A 20,500-nucleotide genomic window follows, 5' to 3' on the forward strand; every position below is an offset into this window, starting at 1 on the left:
CTCATACTTAATATACATTACAATGCTGTACATCACATGAAGACAGCGCAGTGTAATTTTGATGTTAATCAAATATGTGTTGTGTTAAAGGCTTAGTTCCTGTAACCACTAGGCAGCGCTAAGACTATAAATTCAGTTTGTAGTCATCTTTAGGCTGGGACTCCAATGAAACTTGTGAAACTTGGAAGAGATCATATGGTTTGTGTTCTGCAAGGAAGTATAAAAATTTGCTTGCCTCAACATGGTAATTAATGGGCCACAAAAACTTCTCATACACTATTGTTGATAGAACCAAGAAACACACAAACAAATGGACAGAAGCCACTGAAATCATTACCTCGTTGTAAATAATGTGAAATGAAGGCTGGAATTTTCTCATCTTGGATCAGTTTAGGAAAGTATTTTTCCCAAAATCAAAAGAGGATTAAGTAACCACTGGATGAAGTAAATGACATAATACAGAGCTCTCATTGTTTGTCTGCATGTGTGTGTGTGTGTGTGTGTGTGTGTGTGTGTGTGTGTGTGTGTGTGTGTGTGTGTGTGTGTGCGTGTGTGTGTCCGAAGGTTTGGGGAAAAGAGGAGAACCTTAAAGACTTGCTGTCTGAAGTGGCAACAGGAAGTTTACAGGATGGACAGTCTCCTGGAGTCTACCTGTGTGAGGACCCCATCTGTGGCATGCAGGTATGACCTCCCCAATCAAGAAGCAGCTTTAGTAGATTGAACTGTGTGTGTGTGTGTGTGTGTGTGTGTGTGTGTGTGTGTGTGTGTGTGTGTGTGTGTGTGTGCGTGTGCGTCAGCCCCAGGCTTATGTCAATGTGCTTTCTTCTCTATCGCTTTAGCTAGCCTGAGACATGCTTGTTTGTATGTAACAGAAATACTCACCTTGAAGCAGCAGATTCAGTATGATAATCTTCTGCTTTTAAAATGCAGTTTCCTCCTAAAATGCACAGCACATTTCTGAAAGTTAAGAAACAGCTGCTTTGTTTTCTTTAATCTGATTCACATTGAATGATGTTACTACTTGAGGGGAAAACTAAAATGGCCCTCTATTGTTGTTTGCTGAGACATGAATGAAAATATCTGGAACTCCCTCAAAGTTGAATGGCTTCTAACCACTCACTCAGACTCCATCCCTTCTCTAGGTTTTCTGGAAATCAGCTTTCTAGTTTTTGCATAATCCTCTGAACAGTCATACAGAAATGGGTCAACATGCAGACAACATAACTACATGAACAAAAAAAGGACTGCTTTAAAAATGCTCAAAAAGAACATTTTTATCCTGATAAATCTGTGTGTAAAAGAAATTGTCAGACGTGGCAGAATAAGAGTGATTGGCCTTTTACTATGACTGCACTTCTATTTTCTGAAAATACTACAATTAAATGGCTGACTGAAGGTTGACACTTGGTTTTGGGTAATGAAAGTTTAAGAATTTGAGTTAGGGACGAGGGAAGGCATCTGAATTAAGCAGTGTCAATGATGGGTCCCCAGTGGTGATATAAGACAAGGTTGTGTGTGGAGTTATAGGTTTATAGGATTAGAGGGTTTGATACAAGCATGTCTGTGTAATCCTAACTAATCTGACATAATCTGATCAGTAATGATACCCTTCAGATACAGACACATATAGAAACGTAGATCTCCTTCTCTTGTGCCTGCAGGCAAATTTTAGTTGATTATTCTCAATTTTCTTTTCCTGAAGGTAAGTGGAGACCGACTAGCTGTACCGTCCCTCTCGTCTGTCCCTGTCCTCTTGCCTCACACTGCTGCTTTGTCTCTGGCTGTTAAAAAAGCACAATGTTGTTTTTCCTTCCTACACTGCAGCTCCAGAACCAGTCAGAATTGCGTGCTCCGACCCCAGAGAAGGCTGCTTGGTTCCTAGATGCAGCCATAGCAGCCCGCCACAGTAGCCAGCGACCTAATACCACCGAAGAAGAGCACAGAAACTCACACATGCTGTTTACATTACACATATACCAGTATCGCATGGAAAAGACAGGCAAGGGAGGGAGTAAGTATCAGTGTTGTTTAAATATCTTTTTATATATGTGGCACATCTTCTAATGCCATCATGGACTCTTTTATCGCTACAAAGTTTTGGGGTTTGATTGACAGTTAATATGCACTCGTCTCTGCACAAACATCGGGGTGATAATGTAGGAGTGATATGACAGATTTCTGACCAAAACATCTGTATTTAAAGCATGCGAAAGCGAACGTGAGATTATGGCAGAAAGATTTGTGTGTGTGTGAGAACGTGCATATGACACACAGAGGAGCAAAATATCACATGCAGGCACTGAGGATGTTTAAAGATGACATAAACAACTGATGTGGCGTGTTTCACAAGTCCGCAGGGATGGCGGATCCTGTAATTACAGTTCTGAACAGTCTTAACCTTTAGAAAACTACATTTGTGATTACATGTCTACAAGCGTTCAAAAAATATCTGAAGCTGTGACCTTTGCTGATGTCAGTAGGTGCAAGATGTAACATTCTGATACTTGTTTCTCATGCACCACTGAGACTTTACTGCCACAGTTCCCACCTCAGACATTGTTCATTCATATGTTCTTCACTTCTTGCTATCTATGCATAAAAAGAGCATTTTTTCCCCCAAATTCATGTGTAAAAGTAGCAGCTGTAATGCAATAGATTTAGGCGTATCTGCTTATGTGAATAGCAGCTGAATCTCCGACTAAAGGCTACTTCTTCCCTCAGGAATCAATGTAACTCTTTCTTGAGCACATTTTGACTGTTAAACAGGATCTTTCCACCTTTAAGAATAAGTTATAATAAGTGGGTGCAATTTTAAGAATTTTAATAAGGTAAGTGACATTTTTAAGCTATATCACAAATTATTATGCAAAGTATTTTAAATCATCCTCAAGCATGGCTTGGGGTATCTTTAATGGGATGAATATGATTGTAATTCAAAAGTTCATCTCTTACCTCCCACCATACTTTCCTGTCTCCTCCTCCACTCTTCCAGTGTCAGGAGGTCGCAGTCGCCTCCATCTGCTGGACCTCGGCAGCTGTGATGTCAAAGTACTCGGAGGTGGAGCAAGCGGGAAAAGCAAGGAGAACTCTTCGCCCAGCTCTGCCCCTTTGTGCCTTTCACTGTCGGCCCTTGGCAACGTGATCCTGGCCCTGGTCAACGGGAGCAAACACATCCCATACAAGTAGGCTTGTGTGTGTAGGTGTGTCTGTTGGTGTGTGGAGAGGAAAGACGTGTCAATGTTCTTAGATGCTATGAGTAAATTCAGAAAATGAAAATGAAGATAGAAAAGTAGAGTGAAGGACAGTTCGGAATGATTTGAAGCTGAGGAGTGTGGCAATGAAAGAGGGTGATGGATCACTAAAATTATGGGGTCTTACTCAGCACTAGGAATTGCCCTTTGTATGAATGGTGTTTTACAAATAAATTTGCCTTTGCCTTTGTCTTACTGTTATGAACAACAACAATAGCCGTCACTTATTAATCGCATTGGTTTTGCTGATTGTAATGAGAGGAAGGGAGAGTGAGAGAAGATATACAGTAATCCAGACAAAGATGGTATGTAATGTGTGTTTTTGTGTTCAAATGTGTATATCATGTGTGCTCTTTCTATAATTGCTGTAGTGTGTTAAGTATGCCCCGGCAGTGTACAGTATGTATGGTATGTAAATGTCCTCTTTTTACCTTTCTCTTTATTTAATTCCTATTTTCTTCCTTCCTTCCTTCCTCCTTACTCCCCTACTCTCCTCAAGGCTGTGTAGCTCTGTGCTCCACGCTGGGTTAATTTAATCACCAGCTCTTGCATTTACATTGTAAAACAACCCCCACCATCACCCGACAATGAAGTTGTGCTGTTGTCGGATTGCGGGGGGATTTCGACCGGTTTAACAGTGGAGCCTTTGCAGCCATGTTGCTGCCACCATGAACTTGGAGCAAGTCTGTCACATTAATGTCACTACAGAGTCACAAATCCTTGAGCAAAGGAGCACAACCATGCAAACATGGATGGAACCTGTAGAATTCTGTGCAACTGCAGAGCTTCGAGTAATACGTTTGGCTGTTGGTATTTTTTAGCAAGTGCTGACAATAGCTTGCAGATCTTCTTCCTATAATTATCATTAATTTAGAGGGAAGTAGCACTGGAAGACAACAAGTGGAAAACTAGAGAGCCTACAGCCATGCCGGACATATGTTAGACACTTATTATTAAATGCAATCCGTATCTGGACACATTCGATGTGGAAGACACGTTTAATGTGTAATTGTGTTGTGATTAGAATGTGACTGGGTCTGCAATGATGTCCACCATGATAGAGAAGAATTAGAGACAGCCGGTAACAGTAAGAGCATCTTGACGAGATGCTGTGTTGACATGAGCCTTCTGTTGATTTCCGTCCACCTAAGACTCACATGCGGGTTTTGCTTTGGAGGACAAAGCTTGACAGTGAGGATAACAAGAGCGATTTCACTACATCTGGTGTATCAGATGGTCATCTAGATAACACGTCCAGCTACTCCTGCTCCTCCCAACAGAACTCCATCATATTACTCTTTACATTAGGCTATTTCTCCAATTCATCTCCCAATACTTTCATCCTCTAAAGTCAGATTTTTCACACTCTGGGTGAATGTCACGGTCTTCAAACTAGCAGTTCAGCATGAATCCAGAAAAGCCTGGATGGAAAGCACACCTGTCGAAGGCTCATCTTTAGTGAGGAACTCACTGTTATTTGATATCTGATACAGGAGGGCTCATGTTGTGTATTTCACACCAGAAAAAAAAAAAAAACACATGCACACAAGTAATGTTTTTTTTTTTTTTTCAATCTTCCTCCTAACAAAATCAAAGTAATGGGAATATACGCAGTTGCAGGATGTTAACATTTCCATCTTTCGACAAGCTTGTTGTTACTATTCATTACTGGGAAAAGCAATATTACTGCAATGCGTCACTGCCCAAAATTGGTCAGGAGACAACAGTCATTCTTTGTGTTTTTCTGGCGTGGACAGGTATGATTCATAGGCTAAATCATAAATTCATTTAATAAAAAGCCATTTTCTGAGAATGGAATTTAATTTGTGCTCCATTAAATGTTTCAACTCAAACTCATGAACCACCTGGAGTTTCCCTGCTGAAAAGATAGCTTAGGGGCACTATTCTATTCTCCAGCTCCAGCGGTTGATGATATAACTTGTTATTATTGGTTTCCAGTAATTATGGTGATCTAGGAATTTTGATGTTGCATTCATTATAAGATGGTCTTCAACCCAGAAGCCTTCCCTTGTTAAAATATGGCAACATAAAGAGCGGAGGCAGAAATACAAGGTCTGATTCAACGTCCCTAGCTCTAGAATTAACATGCAAATGAATACTTCATGACTCATGAATTTACCCACGTTAATCTCAGGGAGAGATACAGTGACGAGGGATAGAGGGAGTGAGAGGGAAGAGGATTTGTTGAAGCCTGAGGCAGCAAACAGAAGGAGAGGAATAGCACATTGAAGAGAAAGAGGAGGTCAAGATAGAAGCGTGTACACAAGTATTCGTGTGTGTGTGTGTGTGTGTGTGTGTGTGTGTGTGCGCGCTGGAGAGACATGCCTGCAGGCTGTGTTTTTAGAAAAGGGGGACAGCAGCATGAGGTATTGGGCCACAGAGGAGCTGTACTCACTGTCAGCCTGCAGGCCTCAAAAACACACTCACACACACACATACACATGCACGCACATACACACAAAAGACAATGCGCGAGTGCAGTAGGCCACCCAGGAGAAAGTCTTTTCTTAAGCACACAGCCTAGTTTTAGACTCCCATCAAATCTCTTGAGGAGAAAGATCATCTCCCAATATTAGACTACATAATATCCAGAGTGCTTCACATAAGACTCTGGAAAAGCAATGGTTTTGATTCAGTCCATGAAAAACATCATCAATAATTACTTACTAATAACTTGGCCTTTGGAATCCTTCTGCTTCAGGTGTGTATGTGTATGTTGGTGTTGTCATTATCACCTAGCATGTCTGGGAGGAACCTTAACTCAACAACAAGAAAGGGACAATGAAGGTATTGATAATGGTCCAGGTGATCCTTTTGGAAAACTGATTTATCACAATTTTGAGTGACCATGCATTTTTTTTGTATTCCAGTTTGTCTTTCTGCTCATATCTCTGTGCATGTGTGTTATTAGGGATAGCAAGCTGACTATGTTGCTAAGGGAGTCGCTAGGCAACATGAACTGCCGGACCACCATGATTGCTCACATCTCTGCCTCGCCCAGAGACTTCTCAGAAACCCTCTCCACCATTCAAATAGCATCCCGTGTCCTTCGCATGAAAAAGAAGAAAACAAAAGTCACTGTGGTGAGCTTTAATAAAACCTTGATTCTTCCAAAATATTCAGTAAAAGTCTCATAAAACCAAAATTTTGTGTAAATTTGAGTCAAAAAAGTCTAGCCACTGTGGTAAAACACTGTACACAGATGTTCAGCTGTTATTTTGTGTCCATGACAAAAGTAAAGCATCATACTCACAATCTTGACATGGCACTGATGTTTATGTCAAAATCCGGCATCCATATCTCCAACTATGTGTTGAAATAATTCTGCTGTGAATGATAACACCTTCGAGAGTCAGGTGATAAATTGCATCCATCAATCAAAAATATGTGGTTGTAGCGCCGCTGTCAAACTCTATCAGCTCGACTTACCTCCAACTGTACAGCTGAGAGAAGAAGATGGAGAAAAAGTCATCAGCATCCTACATATGGATAAACAACATGAACGTTCTGCATGTCTAAAAATGGAATATTTTCTCTGTCGTTGTTTTTGCCTCCTCACACCATCTCTCGTGCTGTCATCCTGTCTCTCTTCAGCAATACACCTCCAGCTCCTCTGGAGGAGAGAGCTCCTGTGAGGAAGGTCGTATGCGTCGCCCGACCCATCTGCGACCGTTCCATCACCGCGGCGACAACGACTCAGACCTCCCATTGCTGCGTCTGTCCAGTGACCCTGATGAGTACTCAAGTAGCGAGCAATCGTGTGACACAGTGATCTACGTGGGCCCAAATGGGGCAGCTGTATCAGACAGAGAGCTGACGGATAATGAGGGTCCACCTGAATTCGTACCAATTATTCCTGCTTTGCTTCGAGGTAAAACATCTGAGCCACATCAAACTCAAAGCCAGGCAGTCGGAGTCCAGAACAAGGTAATTTGAATTTCATAATGTTTAGAGTTTAGACAGTGATCCAAAAAAGGTGCACTATTGATTTTTTTCTCCCACAACAGGTGCAGCCTCAGCCAGAGAGCCAGGATCAACCCAGTGGCCCCTCTCAAGCATCTCAGTCACTACTAGGGCAGCCTTTGGCCCCGGTTCCAGAGGAAGGAGCCGAGTGCCTAAAATGCAACACCTTTGCTGAGCTGCAGGAGAGACTAGACTGCATTGATGGCAGTGAGGAGGTGAGGGGAATTTCCTGTCTGCTTGTTTTTGTGTAACAACAACCATAAAAGCAAAGAAGACAATCATGAAAAAGAAACTGACAGTTGTTCCAGTGTGATGAGCTCTTTTGGTGATTGTTTGTGAAAGGTTTGGTGATGTGACTTGGAAAATGTTCTCTGTTCGAATGTAAAAAAGGATATTTTTATTTGGTTTTCTGTGTATGAATAATATATTTTTATGTGTATAATTTCATTTTCCTGTCATTCAGTGAAGCATGTTTTTAGTTTTGTAACATACTTGCATTGGATATATTTTTTTCCATGGAGCGTAGAGCAGAGAGGTGGACCCAACTGTTGGAAATTTACAGGCATATATATATATATATATATGAAAATTCTTTTTTTAGTTTCTTTAGCTAAGACATTTCCTTTGTCTGCCATTAAATTCATTGATATAAGATATTCTCATTTGAAGAATAAGGCCTTGCTAATCCTATGTGTTTTTTCTCAGGTAACAAAGTTTCCCTTTGAAGAGGTTCCAGTGAATAAACAAAGTGCCAAACAAGATCCATGCCCCCCTTCAACAGTCCCCACCTCAGCTTCCTCTGCCCCCGACTCTACTGCAGAATTAGATACAGAATCCAAAACAGGTAAAACTAGAAAGTACTCTGAGAGCACCAACCTAATTTGCAGACCTCAACAAATTGATTTGATGCTTAATTCAGCATCAAATCAATGGAAAGTCCTTTTTTTAACTTTTATTGCATGTCAACTTTGGGTTCAAACTCTGAAATCACTATTCTGTAAAACATGAACTCTTTGTGTTCTGTAGGAGGTGCAATGCAGATTTCCTCCTCCGCAGCAACAGTTTCCAGGAGGAGGACCAATGACCAGCAGCTACAGGATATTAAAGAGGTGGTGGAAGAGGCAGAACTGGCCCAGACAATGATCCATAGCCTGGCTCAGAGTTCTGGTTCGCCCATAGTTACTGGTACCAGGAATGTTACAGGAAGCAGCACCTCCAACCCCCTGCACAGGACCAAAGGCTCCCAACAGTCTGACAGGTGAGGACTTGCAAAAGTGTGTAGAATATTAAACAGTCTAACTAATAAACTGCTGTAGCATGATGAGTTTGAAATGCCTCAGTCTACACTGTATGATTGTCATGTCTGTATATGGTAGTATGTTCTAGCTCATCAGTGAAATACTTAAAATATGAAGTAAGTTAATCATAGAAAAGTATCCGTTGTTTATTTCTAAATCTTAGGAGAGAGAGAGAGAGTGAGTGTGTGTGTGTGTGTGTGTGTGTGTACTTGGTTTGTGGTCTGATCCAGAACTTATGCCACTGTTTGTGCAGAGTTGGCTTTGATTTGTCACGGTTGCATCATATAAAAGCATCACAACTAGGAAATCCAAGCTCACTTGTAGAATTCCGGCAGTGGTCTCAGGCTGACACATCAAAGGAACATGCTTTTGTCAGGTCACTAATTAACACTCTTTGCTTCATATTTAAAGCTCTTTCAACCTTTTATTGTCACAAAGACAACCTAAAACCTTATAGCCCTCGTCCTGTTGAGAGGTTTAGGGATCAGTCCTAAATCCTGGAATTAAATTAATGTTGTTATTTATTTCCACTTCTCTAAGATTATTATTAATTCCGGGTTTCTTTCTTTCTCATAGTTTCATACAAATATAAATGTTTTTCAGTATTTCCCTCCCCAGCTTGGCTGGATGCTCTTCTCTCTGTAGCTGGAGGAAGGTCAAAGGTCATCTGAAGGATGCTGGGCTGAGCCTGATAGCATATATCTTTGCGTTACTGTTGATGTCTTTGTACGGTGTCATGGCACTCTTTCTGCAAAAACAGCCATTCTGGTTCTGTGTCTACAGCACCCTGGCTTTTGCCACCATTGTGGCCTTTGGCATGGGACTGTCGGCTGGCATTCGGGCTGACTGCATGATTGTGCTACCATCACTGTGCTCAGTTCATGGCAGAAACTTTCTGCTCTACCTGTTTGTCTCGCTGCTGCTGTATGGTCCACTAACCAACATGCTGGAGAACACGAAGCGAGCTGCCAACAGCCTACTGTGTGGAGCCGAGCTGGCAGCCAATCAGACTCAGGAGCTAATGCAGAGAGCTGCTGCACCGCTCTTCTCTGTGTTAGACAAGATCAGACAGCTCACTAGTAATGCCATGGCCGTGGCAGGACGGGTCCAGAACTTCATCAGCGCTCTGACTGACAGCATTCGCCACATTGCTCGCACTCTGAGGAATGTCCTCCACTTCCTGGCAGACATTGGAGACATCTGTAATGATAAGTTGGGTTCTCCATACAGAAAGTGTCGTGCAGTTTTCTCAGAGGCTCGTGCTGACTGCTCAGAGAGGCTTGGAGATTTCAACTTTCTGTGTGACATAGTGGACGGCTTCCAGTGGCTCTGCAACATTGCTCGTGCTGGTGAGCTCTTCTGTGTCATCCCCTCTTACATTGCTGACCATCTGAAGAAACGTCTGGCAGACCCCGTCTTAACAGCCTTTGAACACATGAAGCGGGAGTTTGACTTTAACATCTCAGGCTCAGTGACCTTTGACCTGGACGCCAGCAGCAACAAGTCCCTACAGGAGATAACTCATAACATCATGGAGGAAGTCTCGTCGGACCTTCAGTTTCTTCAGATGCTGTTCGAGCCGCTAAAGTACTGCAGCCTCATTCTGCTGGCCTTCTCCTTCCTGAGAGCACGGTGGTACAGGCAAAGGTACCTGTCTGACATCAACTTTGAAAATGTCTACGTCAGCACTCAGCTGGTCGAGCTTGACCAGCAGATGACACTAGAGGATGGAGCTTCTGTCATGCCAATCACGCTCCACGAGGCAAAAACCTATATCACACCATTGTCGTTGACCCTGACAAACAAAGAGCAGCGGGCCATCTTGGGAGGTGTGGTCTCGGTAGTCAAGCACATGGTGATCGGTGGGCTGCTGTTGGCACTTGACTTCATAGTGTTCTGGATGCTGGATCAGGTGCACCACCATGCGACAGGGGATGTTGTGGCCAGAGTTCCATTCACGATGTCGATGCAGGTGAATGGATCAGGGTACGCCTCTGACATTTTCAGGGATCTAGTGGCATCATTTAACGTCTTACAGCAGGGTAATATCACTGTGATCAGCAAGAAATGTTTGTTGGAGCCGTCAGAGCCCAGCTACGCCACATGTTTCATATTAGGCTTCCTCTTGGGTCTGGCTCTACTCATCACTGTGACTGGAGCATTCATGCGGCGCTGCAGTCGGCTGATCTGTGCTTGCTACTATCCAGAGAGAGAGCTGGAAAGGCTCCGGTTCCTCCGTCAGAAGATCCTGGATGAGAGGAGGGCAGTGGGCAGAGCCCTGAGAACCTCTGCTACCAGGAACCTAGCTGATGGAGGGGGAAGAGAGGAAAGTCATCTTCGGACTCTGCTGCTACGACTACCTGGTGGAGGTCACCTGTCTAACTTGCTGGGTTTGTCATCAGTCACCTGTTTGGCCTGCAGTGAGAGGGTGGGGCCGGAGGACGACAACATGGTCATATGTGATGTACAGCAGTGTCCAGGCGTGTACTGTCGGCCATGTTACCACAGTCTAGGAAACACCTGTGTTGTCTGTACACGACCTCTGGTCTTCCAGGAAGATGGTGAAGAGGAGCTCGATTCCAGCGATGACGAACAGTTAAATTTGTGGACAACAGCACTGATCTCAACGCATATCACTGACCCTGGGGCCCGGGCACTGATGGAGAGAAGGATCTCCATGACAGCACACCAGGGACCTTCTGAGATCAGTGAGGCAGACATGATCTACCAGAATGAATCCGGGTCAGAAAGTGACACCTCATCTTATGCCAGCCTTGAGGCTGTCGTCATCCACTCACCGCAACCCGTCCAGGATCCTGTGTTTGATTCAGACTGCACAACATCTCAGGAAGAGTTTGAGATTTGACCAGTGACCTGAAGTTAATATATAGTAATTTATTACAAATATGAATAAAAAACTAATAAAAAACAATAATGAAGAAAACTGTCATCATTTTTGACACACATGACATTGATTACATAAGATGAAATGTGCAATATAAATTTTACGTACTTGTGGACCTAATTGTGAGTGTTTTAAATGGCTTCTTTTTTGTCACATAGTCGTGAGAGTCTGAATTTGGGGAGTAACATTGATGGGAAGACGCGTCCTCTGGGATCACCGCGCCTTGGCATCGCCAGCCTGACAAAAACCTCTGACTACAGGTGAGATGCTTGAACAATGGTCAGTTTACCAGTGACATCTTGTCAGTCAGTGCCAAAGAAAACAAACTTCAGAAGGCATAAAAAATAAGCAGGCTTTTTGTTTGCTGGAGCTTCCTCAGTATGAGTGCTACATTAAAGAGTAAGCATGTGGTCTACAGTAAATGTTTGAGAATACAGCAGTAACCAAATCCAAACTGTTCACAGGCCTCCGTCCTCGCCATCACAGCGGTGTAAAGTCTATACTCAGAAGGGTGTGATGCCAGCAACACCACCCCTGTCTTCACACACTTTGGCTCAGGACAGCCAGACAACAGACACTTTGACCTCAGACAGTATGCATCTCTCTACGTGCTTTTGAATTGTGCTTTCACTGCAGTGTACCTTGCATGTTTGATATCTTTCACCACATATAATTGTGGAGTCGTTTGTGTGTAACAGAATATACCTGAAAAACAACTAAAGGAAAATCCTGGCATCATAACATGCCATTTTGTGAAATGCCATTAAATGGATCTACGTTTTCTACACTTGCAGTACAATTCACCATAAAATGTGTGTTGCTGATTCTGCAGATAGTTTGGCTGCAGACAGTGGCCGTTCCTCCACGGAGTCCCTGCTGTCCAGGACATCTCCTGTGGGCATGAGCCCACAAATCAGAGAGCCAACTGCATCCCTATCTGCCAGTCTTGGCTCAGCTGAGACACTCTGTGATGATGACGTCCCACCAATACCTTTGGATATGCACAGGGACGGTGAGTTGCAACTAATAGAGCTATTTCTACACAAGGGAAGGGAATGAGATGTATAAGTTGTGAGTCACATGCAAATTACAAGGGGGTGTCGACCACACAAACAAAGTCAATGTCTCCTTGAACTCCAGCAGTATGTGTCGGACCAGCGGGGCCTCACTTGCTTGGAAAGGATGAACTAATCTACTCCGGAGCTGAAGAGGATCTTGATATTCTCATGGAGAATCAGGGCCTGACGTGTCGTCCAATGAGCATCATCAGCTTCAACAGTGACTGCTGTCCTGTCAACACTATCGCCTCAGACTGTCAGCCTGTCCGGATTCACAGAGGCACTGTTGAGGATGGAGCTTTAGAGGATTATAATATGCCTGCAGGTCCTTCTAAGACTGCCGGGGTTAAAGAAGTTGTAGCCATGGCAGAGGTTAGTGTGACTGACATTGCTTTGCAATTAAAGCACCACACACCAATTTGTATCATTAGAATCTATAAATCCAGTGTGCCTTTTTTGGACATTATATAAGCGTATCAAAGATTTTTAACTTAAATTTAGATAAAATGTTTCATGTGAGGAATTCATGGATTGGAAAGTGCTTTATAAATGAAGCTCAAATAATATTATTTTGACTTATTATTTTGACTTATAGATTATAAAACAGTTTTAATCCATTCATAAAATTATTTCCTAGGTGTAAAAGCTGCACATTGCAATTGAAGAAAAGTTTCTTTATTTGCAATGAGCAACGTTTTCTCCTGCACAAGCATTTTTTGTGGATGTATGCACTTTTGATCCTTGTTATTGAGTATTACACCACACTACGGTCTGATGAAGATGTACTTCAAGGATAGAACATAAATCTTTTTTCAATGAAAATCATTGCAGGTGGCAATGGCCAAGCTGCGTCTTGAAGGAGAGGTTTTATCCTCATCAATATCCTACTGTGGTTCCTCCTCCTGGATGAGTGATCTGAGTGTGGGCAGTGAAGCTGACCAGTCACTCCACAGCTTCAGCCAGTCCCAGAGCCAACAAGGGGAAGCCATGGCTGAACCTGAAATCAACCAAAGTCTTGCCTTTCTCATGGATGGGCAAGGAGATAATGAAAGCAGTGATAGCTCAAGGAGAGGAAGTCTGGAAGGAGAGGTGGTGTTGTCAGAGACCAAGGGTGAGAAGGGAACTCCAACCAAGGACAGGCAGAGGAAACTACCTCCCTCCATGGCTAAAACCACCATTCAGTCTCTGGCAGGACTTGGTAACCTCTCACCCCTCAAAACCACAGTCAGTGTTCATCCGTGCGTAGCTGTCACACCCATGATCATGCAGGAACCGACCATCCACTCATTAGCAGGCAACTCCAACTTAATCAAAGACTCTGTCAAATTCAGCACACCGACTTCCATATCCAGTGAGATGAGCTTTGAAGACCCCTGGTTGAAGCGTGGCATGGAAGAGGGAAGGTCCAGGGAGCTTGTCTATGATATGAAGCCAGAGAAAAGGGAGGCAGAGCATTCAAAGAGCCACTTGGGAGAGAAGACTGAAGTAGGGAATGGGGACTGCCGGAGTTTCTGCAATGAGGGTAAGAAATCTTACCATGCTAAGTGATATATTTCTGATAGCAGATATACGTGGAATGTCACCTTAATTTCTTATTCTTCCCTCAACAGGCGAGGATCATGGTAGCTATAGTTCAGGCGGGGATGTGGTATCATCTCCAGATTCCTTTAAGAGAGTGGTGGATGGTTGTGAGATGGTTGCCGTTATTGCTCCTGGTGAGTGCCTGACCAATATCTACAACCCAGATGTCCACCGAACTGCCAGTCTTCCACGTGGCTGGCATCGCCTGAACCGCCATGATGGCTTGGATAATGGAATAGAGTACAGAAATCTTGGTGTCACCTCTTCAACTCCCTGCAGCCCTCGCGCCACACTTGACCGCCGAGGATCAACTGGAAAACTTGGCTTTTTGTCACACAAGAGGGGAGGAATCCCACCTTTGCCACCAGTACGGAAGTCGAGCCTCGACCAGCGTAACCGAGCAGCCAGCCCACTTCACCAAACCATTCATGGACTGTCATTGCTGGGTACCTCTGCAGATGACGCAGGAATATCTGGATGTGGCACCAGACAACGGGGCTCAAGTATAGATAGCAGCAGACTTTTCAGTGCCAAGCTGGAACAACTCGCTAACAGAACCAATTCTTTGGGCCGGGTCCACAACTCTCACAATGGCTCCCATCACTATGACTGCTTCTCCCTGGAAAGGGGTGAGAGCCTAAGAGGGATAGGAGGAGGAGTGAGGGGGGACAGTACCATGCCTCGTACTGGCCGCAGCCTCACCCGTGCTGGATCAGTAGCTTCTCCTACTGGAAACAGCAATAGCCCCACTTTCAGTGCCAATCCTGGTTCAAGCAGCGCCCCACAGTCACCAGCCAAATCAAGTGGCCAGTCAAAGATCTCTGCTGTCAGTAAGCTGCTGATGACCAGCAGCCCCAAGGCCAGGAGTCTGTCTTCATCCAGTACCAAGACTTTGAGCTTCTCTACCAAGTCTCTCAGCCAAGCTGCCAGCCGCAGCTCCAGCCTTCCTCCGAATGGAAAAGTGAGTTCTTATTCTTCAGGCCAAAACACACACGCACACTCTGATTAGCACCTGCTCATCAGTCAAGGAGATGAACCACTCACTGCATCCGGTTAGTGAATGTAAAGTTTTAGTCACAAAACACATGAATCAATAACTCACTTCAAGTCATAAGCTAACCTTTTTCTTTGCAGTCACTGGAGCCTTATTGCCTTCTACCAGCCACATTAGCTTTTTATCTGTTTCAGCAGCTCCAGAACTCAGTCCAGGGCACTCTGCAGCAGCAGCAGCAGCAGCAGCAGCAGCAGGGGCCATCGCCAGGATCCTGGTCCACGCAGTCTCTGAGCCGCAGTCGTGGGGGAAGTTTGGCTGCTAAGCTGCCTCTTCGGGCTGTAAATGGTCGAATTTCAGAGCTCCTCCAAGGAAGTGCAGCCTCCCGTTCCAGGACTCATGCCCAGGGAGGAGGCACGGATCCAGGGGAGGACAGAGGGGTTGGAGGGGCAAGGTTAGACAGTTTTACTTTATTTTATATTCTAGAAGTGCAGTCTACGTTACAAAAAACAATTTATGTCATGTGTAGGTTTTTCTAGCAAAATATTACTTTTGCCAAAAAATCACGACAATGAAAGGGTGAAGGTGCAGAAGCCTTAATGTTGACCCTTTCAAGATTGTGGATTAAAATTGTATTAAAACCTGTGTTTATGCCTTTCCCCAGTGGAGGGGGGGCTACAGCAGGGGGAGGTGCTGGAGGGGGCTCTGGAGAGGAGAGGGCAGCAGTGGTCCAAACCCTCCCCTCTCCCTACAGCAAGATCACAGCTCCCAGAAAACCACACCGGTGCAGCAGCGGCCATGCAAGTGACAACAGGTAAGTCCAGTTCCATATTGAGAAATACAGAAAACAAACAACAGCAAATCTGTTCAATTTTTTTGTTTAAAACCCTAAGCTGCATCATGTGATATAATCCAAATATTCATTTACCACTTGTTTGCTCCACAATCCATAAACACTTTGATTTTAACAAAAAAAGAAATAGTGCAAATGGGTTGGTTCAACTGAATATGCTATCATGATTGAACGCCAAACTGGAAGTGGTATAATAACCTTTGTATTTAGGTCAAATCAAAGTGTTTGAGGATGACTGAGTGTATTGGGAAGACAGTGGTACTGGACAATGTACTTGTGAGGTCTGACATTTTTAGACAGTTCTGCAGTTTTTTGTGGTTGGCAGCTATGGACTGCTAGTAGCTACAAGCGACATGTATGCAACTGGCTTTTTCTGCATTCTAGAGTCACAAAGAAGTAATTCAGCTGAAAAAAATGTCTTGGGAGACACCTATTTGTGAATACCCGAAAGGAAAAATACACTCTCTGGGAGAAGCATTGCTATTCCTATTATTTGGGTTAATAACGACTGCTTTGTTTAATTTGACATGAAGAAGAATCATGTTTTGACATGTGCCATTGTTTTCTGACTATATTCACATTTCCCCACCAACAGCAGTGTACTCAGTGGCGAGTTACCTCCAGCCATGGGCAAGACAGCATTGTTTTACCACAGTGGAGGCAGCAGTGGCTATGAGAGCATGCTGAGAGACAGTAGCGAGAACACAGGAAGTACATCTTCAGCTCAAGACTCCCTCAGTGAGCACAGCTCAGCCACCACCTCCTCCAGACGGAGCTCCAAGAGCAGCAAGAAGAGCAGGAACAACACAGGTCATTTCAATCGATATATGACTTTTCTGCTTAATAGGACGGACTACCAGGGAAAGATTGGCTCAGTCTTGCTGGCAGGCAATAGGGGACAAAACTATGAAAACAATCTGAATTAAACTTGTGTTGAAACCACAAAACTGAAAACTCTGGTAATGTTTTACAACCGTTACATGTGTCAGAATGTGACATTGAGAGACAATTTGTTTAGTCATTCGTGGATTCATGATTGAAAGGTCACTTGAAAAGATAACTATTTTTATTTTGCTGGTACAAATCAACTTGTCACTCAAAAAATGAAAGCTATAAACAGAAAAGCTCTTGAAGTAAAATCAATGATAGAAATAAATAGACGCACTGCTACGAGGTGAATCCTTTGATGAGAAATAACAATGGGAAAGCGGTGGACAGATAAGTGTGAAGAAAACTGTGGCTGCAGAAGGAGCAAGGTAGTAAAGGTGACCCTGACCACCCATCTGTGAAATGGTAAAGGGGATCTGCTGGTGTGGGAAATAATGAATATATATTCACCAGAACATTACACAGAGAGCTTTAATGTGCCTGCCAAATTACACTCCACTGGTTAACCATGAGAATGGATACGTGCATAAAATCAGATTTGACAGAGGCAGCTCTCCCCGGTGAGTCTCTGATTATTGATTTAAATTGGAATACCCTTTCCATCTGTGTGTGGAGTGCAGCCTCACCTCCTGCCATGCAGCATAAAGTCTAGATTTACTCTCATTTTTCCACAATTGATTCTGTGCTTCAAAGAGCCCGCTTACTGTCAAACTGTCACAAGACGACACAAAGAACAGGAAAGAGAGGATTAGTGTGTGTGCGGTACACTCAGGTGAAGCCAGTAGAGGCTGTGCTCAGGATATATACAACAATTCAGCTTCAGTTGAGACCAAATATAAAGAGTAAGTGACATTCATTATAAAAACATAATGCATCAGTTGCTCAGTCACTCATGATTCACTTTCCATACGTTCTCTATTCCATGTCTCAAACTCTCCTAGTTTCATCTTTTACTCTCACACATCTCCCCCCCTCCCGTGCAACTTCTCCCAGTTCTTCCGCTGTCCCCTTATATGCTGATTCTTGCTACATAATGAAATACAAATGTCTCTGCCTGACCTTTCTGCACATACTTAGACCACGAGACAGCCGCAACCTTATTAAAATCACCGCTGTCTCTTTAACGGCTCTCTCTCCTCGTTCTCTTACACCTTATCTCACTGTTCCTGGTTAATCTGATAACTCACATTCCTGTCGACATGGTTGGCAATTTCCATGCAAAGTATGCATGCACATGTAAGTCTGTGTTCATTCTTGCATAGTGGGCACATCAGAGGATGACCTGCTGCTCATATCTATCCATGGGTTTTGTGGATAGACACAAAACTTTTTTTTGAATCTTGCCCTGAACTCCATGTGTTTCTCTTTCCCTTTCTACTTTTGATCTCGTTCACTCCAACCATGACCTAACTCCTCTTCTGGTGCTTATTTCTATTCTAATCACATTTTCCTGTTTTCTTCTGGAATTTTGAGGTTTAACAAACACAAAGTGGTCCTCCACTTAGCCATGAGGGCAGTTTAAAATATCTAATAAACACAACAAGCCATTCCATCTATTTTGCATTTAAAGATGAATCATTGTTTACATATTGAAAGAAGCCCCTAAGAAAATGTTACGTCGCTTAGTATCTGATAAAGAAACCATGGTTTTATTCATTACTGTGTAGTTATATGCAATCACCACCCACTGTCTACTTATTAGCTGTACATGTGCAATCTATCCATCCATCCATCCATTTTCTTTCACTTATCCTGTTAAGGGTCGCGGGGTGGAGCCTATCCCAGCGGCTTTCAGTCGTGAGGCGGGGTTCACCCTGGACAGGTCACCAGTCCATCACAGGGCCAACACATAGAGACAGACAACCATTCACACTCACAGTCACACCTACGGTCAATTTAGAGTATCAATCAGCCTCGTCCCCTCTTGATGTCTTTGGACTGTGGGAGGAAGCTGGAGTACCAGAGAGAACCCACGCAGGTACGGGGAGAACATGGAGACTCACACAGAAAGATCCCGCGATGGAGACTCAAACCAGAAACCTTTTTGATGTGAGGCGACAGTGCTGACCACTGCACCACCATGCCACCCATGTGCAATCTAATTTAAACTAATAGAACCAAGAGAATCATCACTTTTCTGACAATTTTAACCAAATTTGAAAAATGATAAGCTTGTGGAATTCAAGTCAGAGCTGTTGTATTGACTATGTTGTAGCTGAAGACGCTAGTGAATTTAATCGAGTATATAATGCAGGGCTGTTGGTGAAGGTTCTGTGTAATGTAGGTACAGTATAGTCGAAAAGAGATGTTTTTCCTTTGTTGGTCTGTAACTGTCTTTCTTGTCAATCTTCAGGTCTCCAGCGCCGTCGTCTGATCCCAGCTTTGACCTTAGATTCCTCCTCTTCCTCACCCTCTCATCGCTCCTCCAAACAGGCCATCACGTCCTCTTCTTCCTCCTCCTCCAGTCCAGGGGCATGCTGGGTTGATGGCCCACTAGGGCCCCCTGCACCCACAACTCTCCGGAGTACGACAGCAGCGACAGAAACCTTTGAGATCAAGGTGTACGAGATAGATGATGTGGAGCGGCTGCAGAAGAGGAGGGACAGAGGAGGTAGCAAGGTGAGAAGAAGGAAGGAGACTGAGGGATGGGGGGGGGGGGAGAGAAGTTAAGAGAGGCAGAAAAGATGACCAGAGGGCAAAGAAGAAGAAATGAAATACCTGAGCTACTGTGGTGAATGAGGAATGAGCTGTGGAAAAAAAAATGGTTTTAAAAATTCATCAGTTAAAAAAAAAAAATCAACAAGTAATTAATATCAGCCCAACATTCTGTATGATCGTATTACTCTTAAGTGTCACTTCATAAAATGTTATATATATTCTTTACATTTTGCAGAATATAGAGTGGTACAGTATAAGTCATGAAATTGTTGCAAATTAATGCATGGAAGGGTTTAGGTTCCCTCTCTCTGTATTCAGAAGAGGGAGCATTGTGCTTTGAGTGGAAGGGCGGGAGAGGAAAGCATGAAATATAGATTTTCCCTGCAGCGGCTTAAAGAAAAGCCTGAACCCCCAACTGCTCTGGTGAAGCTGTTCTGACAGTAGCCCACTGCAGTTATACTGGGAGTCCATGAAGTGTGACTATATGTATGTAAATCTATCAATGCTGAGGTTGCTGGGATGTGTTACACACTAATCTGGACAAATGAAGTTGAATTGAATTCATGTGCGTCTGTGTCCACCTCAGGAGGTGGTGTATGTCAGTGCCAAGCTTCGTCTGTTGGAGCACCGTCAGCAGCGCATCAGTGAAGTCAGAGCCAAGTACCAGTGTCTGAAGAAAGAACTGGAACAAACCAAACAGTACCTGATGCTGGAGCCACACAAATGGACCACGGAGTGTAAGTGTAATAGTACAATTAACATCCAGTCCTGCTCTGTGGCATGCACAAACATGCTGAACTAACACAGTTGATCTTTGGAAGTGATCTATAAAAACGGTCCAACGTTGGGGCAAGATAGCAGAAGCTCTGGTCACTAAGGCTTCTCAACTAGCAAGTGTTTCTCTAAGAACACCGACTGATGTGAGATCTATCCTCTATGGGAACATTGGGGGGGGGGTAGACAGCGGTGCAAATTCAATGAGCCTATTGCTCGTGAATTAGTGATGACACAAACCTGGAGCAAAAACAGAAGG

At 43.7% G+C, this 20,500-nt stretch overlaps 2 protein-coding genes across 2 annotated transcripts in view; both read left to right on the top strand.

The window, feature by feature from the left end:
* The window catches only part of kif26ba (kinesin family member 26Ba), a 78,241-nt gene that overhangs the window by 53,234 nt on the left and 4,507 nt on the right, over positions 1–20,500 (top strand). The window contains exons 9-27 of the mRNA XM_086187330.1: positions 565–681; positions 1,825–2,011; positions 2,993–3,182; positions 6,184–6,355; positions 6,867–7,199; positions 7,280–7,450; positions 7,941–8,079; positions 8,262–8,493; positions 11,597–11,698; positions 11,903–12,030; positions 12,271–12,450; positions 12,582–12,868; positions 13,328–14,018; positions 14,107–15,038; positions 15,269–15,522; positions 15,733–15,882; positions 16,517–16,731; positions 19,163–19,428; positions 20,054–20,204. Of these exons, the coding sequence (XP_086043456.1) occupies positions 565–681; positions 1,825–2,011; positions 2,993–3,182; positions 6,184–6,355; positions 6,867–7,199; positions 7,280–7,450; positions 7,941–8,079; positions 8,262–8,493; positions 11,597–11,698; positions 11,903–12,030; positions 12,271–12,450; positions 12,582–12,868; positions 13,328–14,018; positions 14,107–15,038; positions 15,269–15,522; positions 15,733–15,882; positions 16,517–16,731; positions 19,163–19,428; positions 20,054–20,204 (4,897 nt within the window). The remainder of the gene's footprint in view (positions 1–564; positions 682–1,824; positions 2,012–2,992; positions 3,183–6,183; positions 6,356–6,866; positions 7,200–7,279; positions 7,451–7,940; positions 8,080–8,261; positions 8,494–11,596; positions 11,699–11,902; positions 12,031–12,270; positions 12,451–12,581; positions 12,869–13,327; positions 14,019–14,106; positions 15,039–15,268; positions 15,523–15,732; positions 15,883–16,516; positions 16,732–19,162; positions 19,429–20,053; positions 20,205–20,500) is intronic.
* Positions 8,703–11,691, top strand: dcst2 (DC-STAMP domain containing 2). The gene is made up of 2 exons (XM_086187319.1): positions 8,703–11,412; positions 11,597–11,691. The coding sequence occupies exon 1, from the start codon at positions 9,126–9,128 to the stop codon at positions 11,397–11,399; it is 2,274 nt and encodes a 757-aa protein (XP_086043445.1). The 5' UTR covers positions 8,703–9,125; the 3' UTR covers positions 11,400–11,412; positions 11,597–11,691.

Source organism: Aulostomus chinensis, chromosome 2 (genome assembly GCF_037954235.1).
Source record: "Aulostomus chinensis isolate RoL2024-O1b breed Wild chromosome 2, RoL_Achi_v1.0, whole genome shotgun sequence".
Taxonomy (NCBI): domain Eukaryota; kingdom Metazoa; phylum Chordata; class Actinopteri; order Syngnathiformes; family Aulostomidae; genus Aulostomus; species Aulostomus chinensis.

Excerpts from the sequence above, each read along its gene's own strand:
- dcst2 (XM_086187319.1), top strand. The coding sequence starts at position 9,126 with ATGTTTTTCAGTATTTCCCTCCCCAGCTTGGCTGGATGCTCTTCTCTC.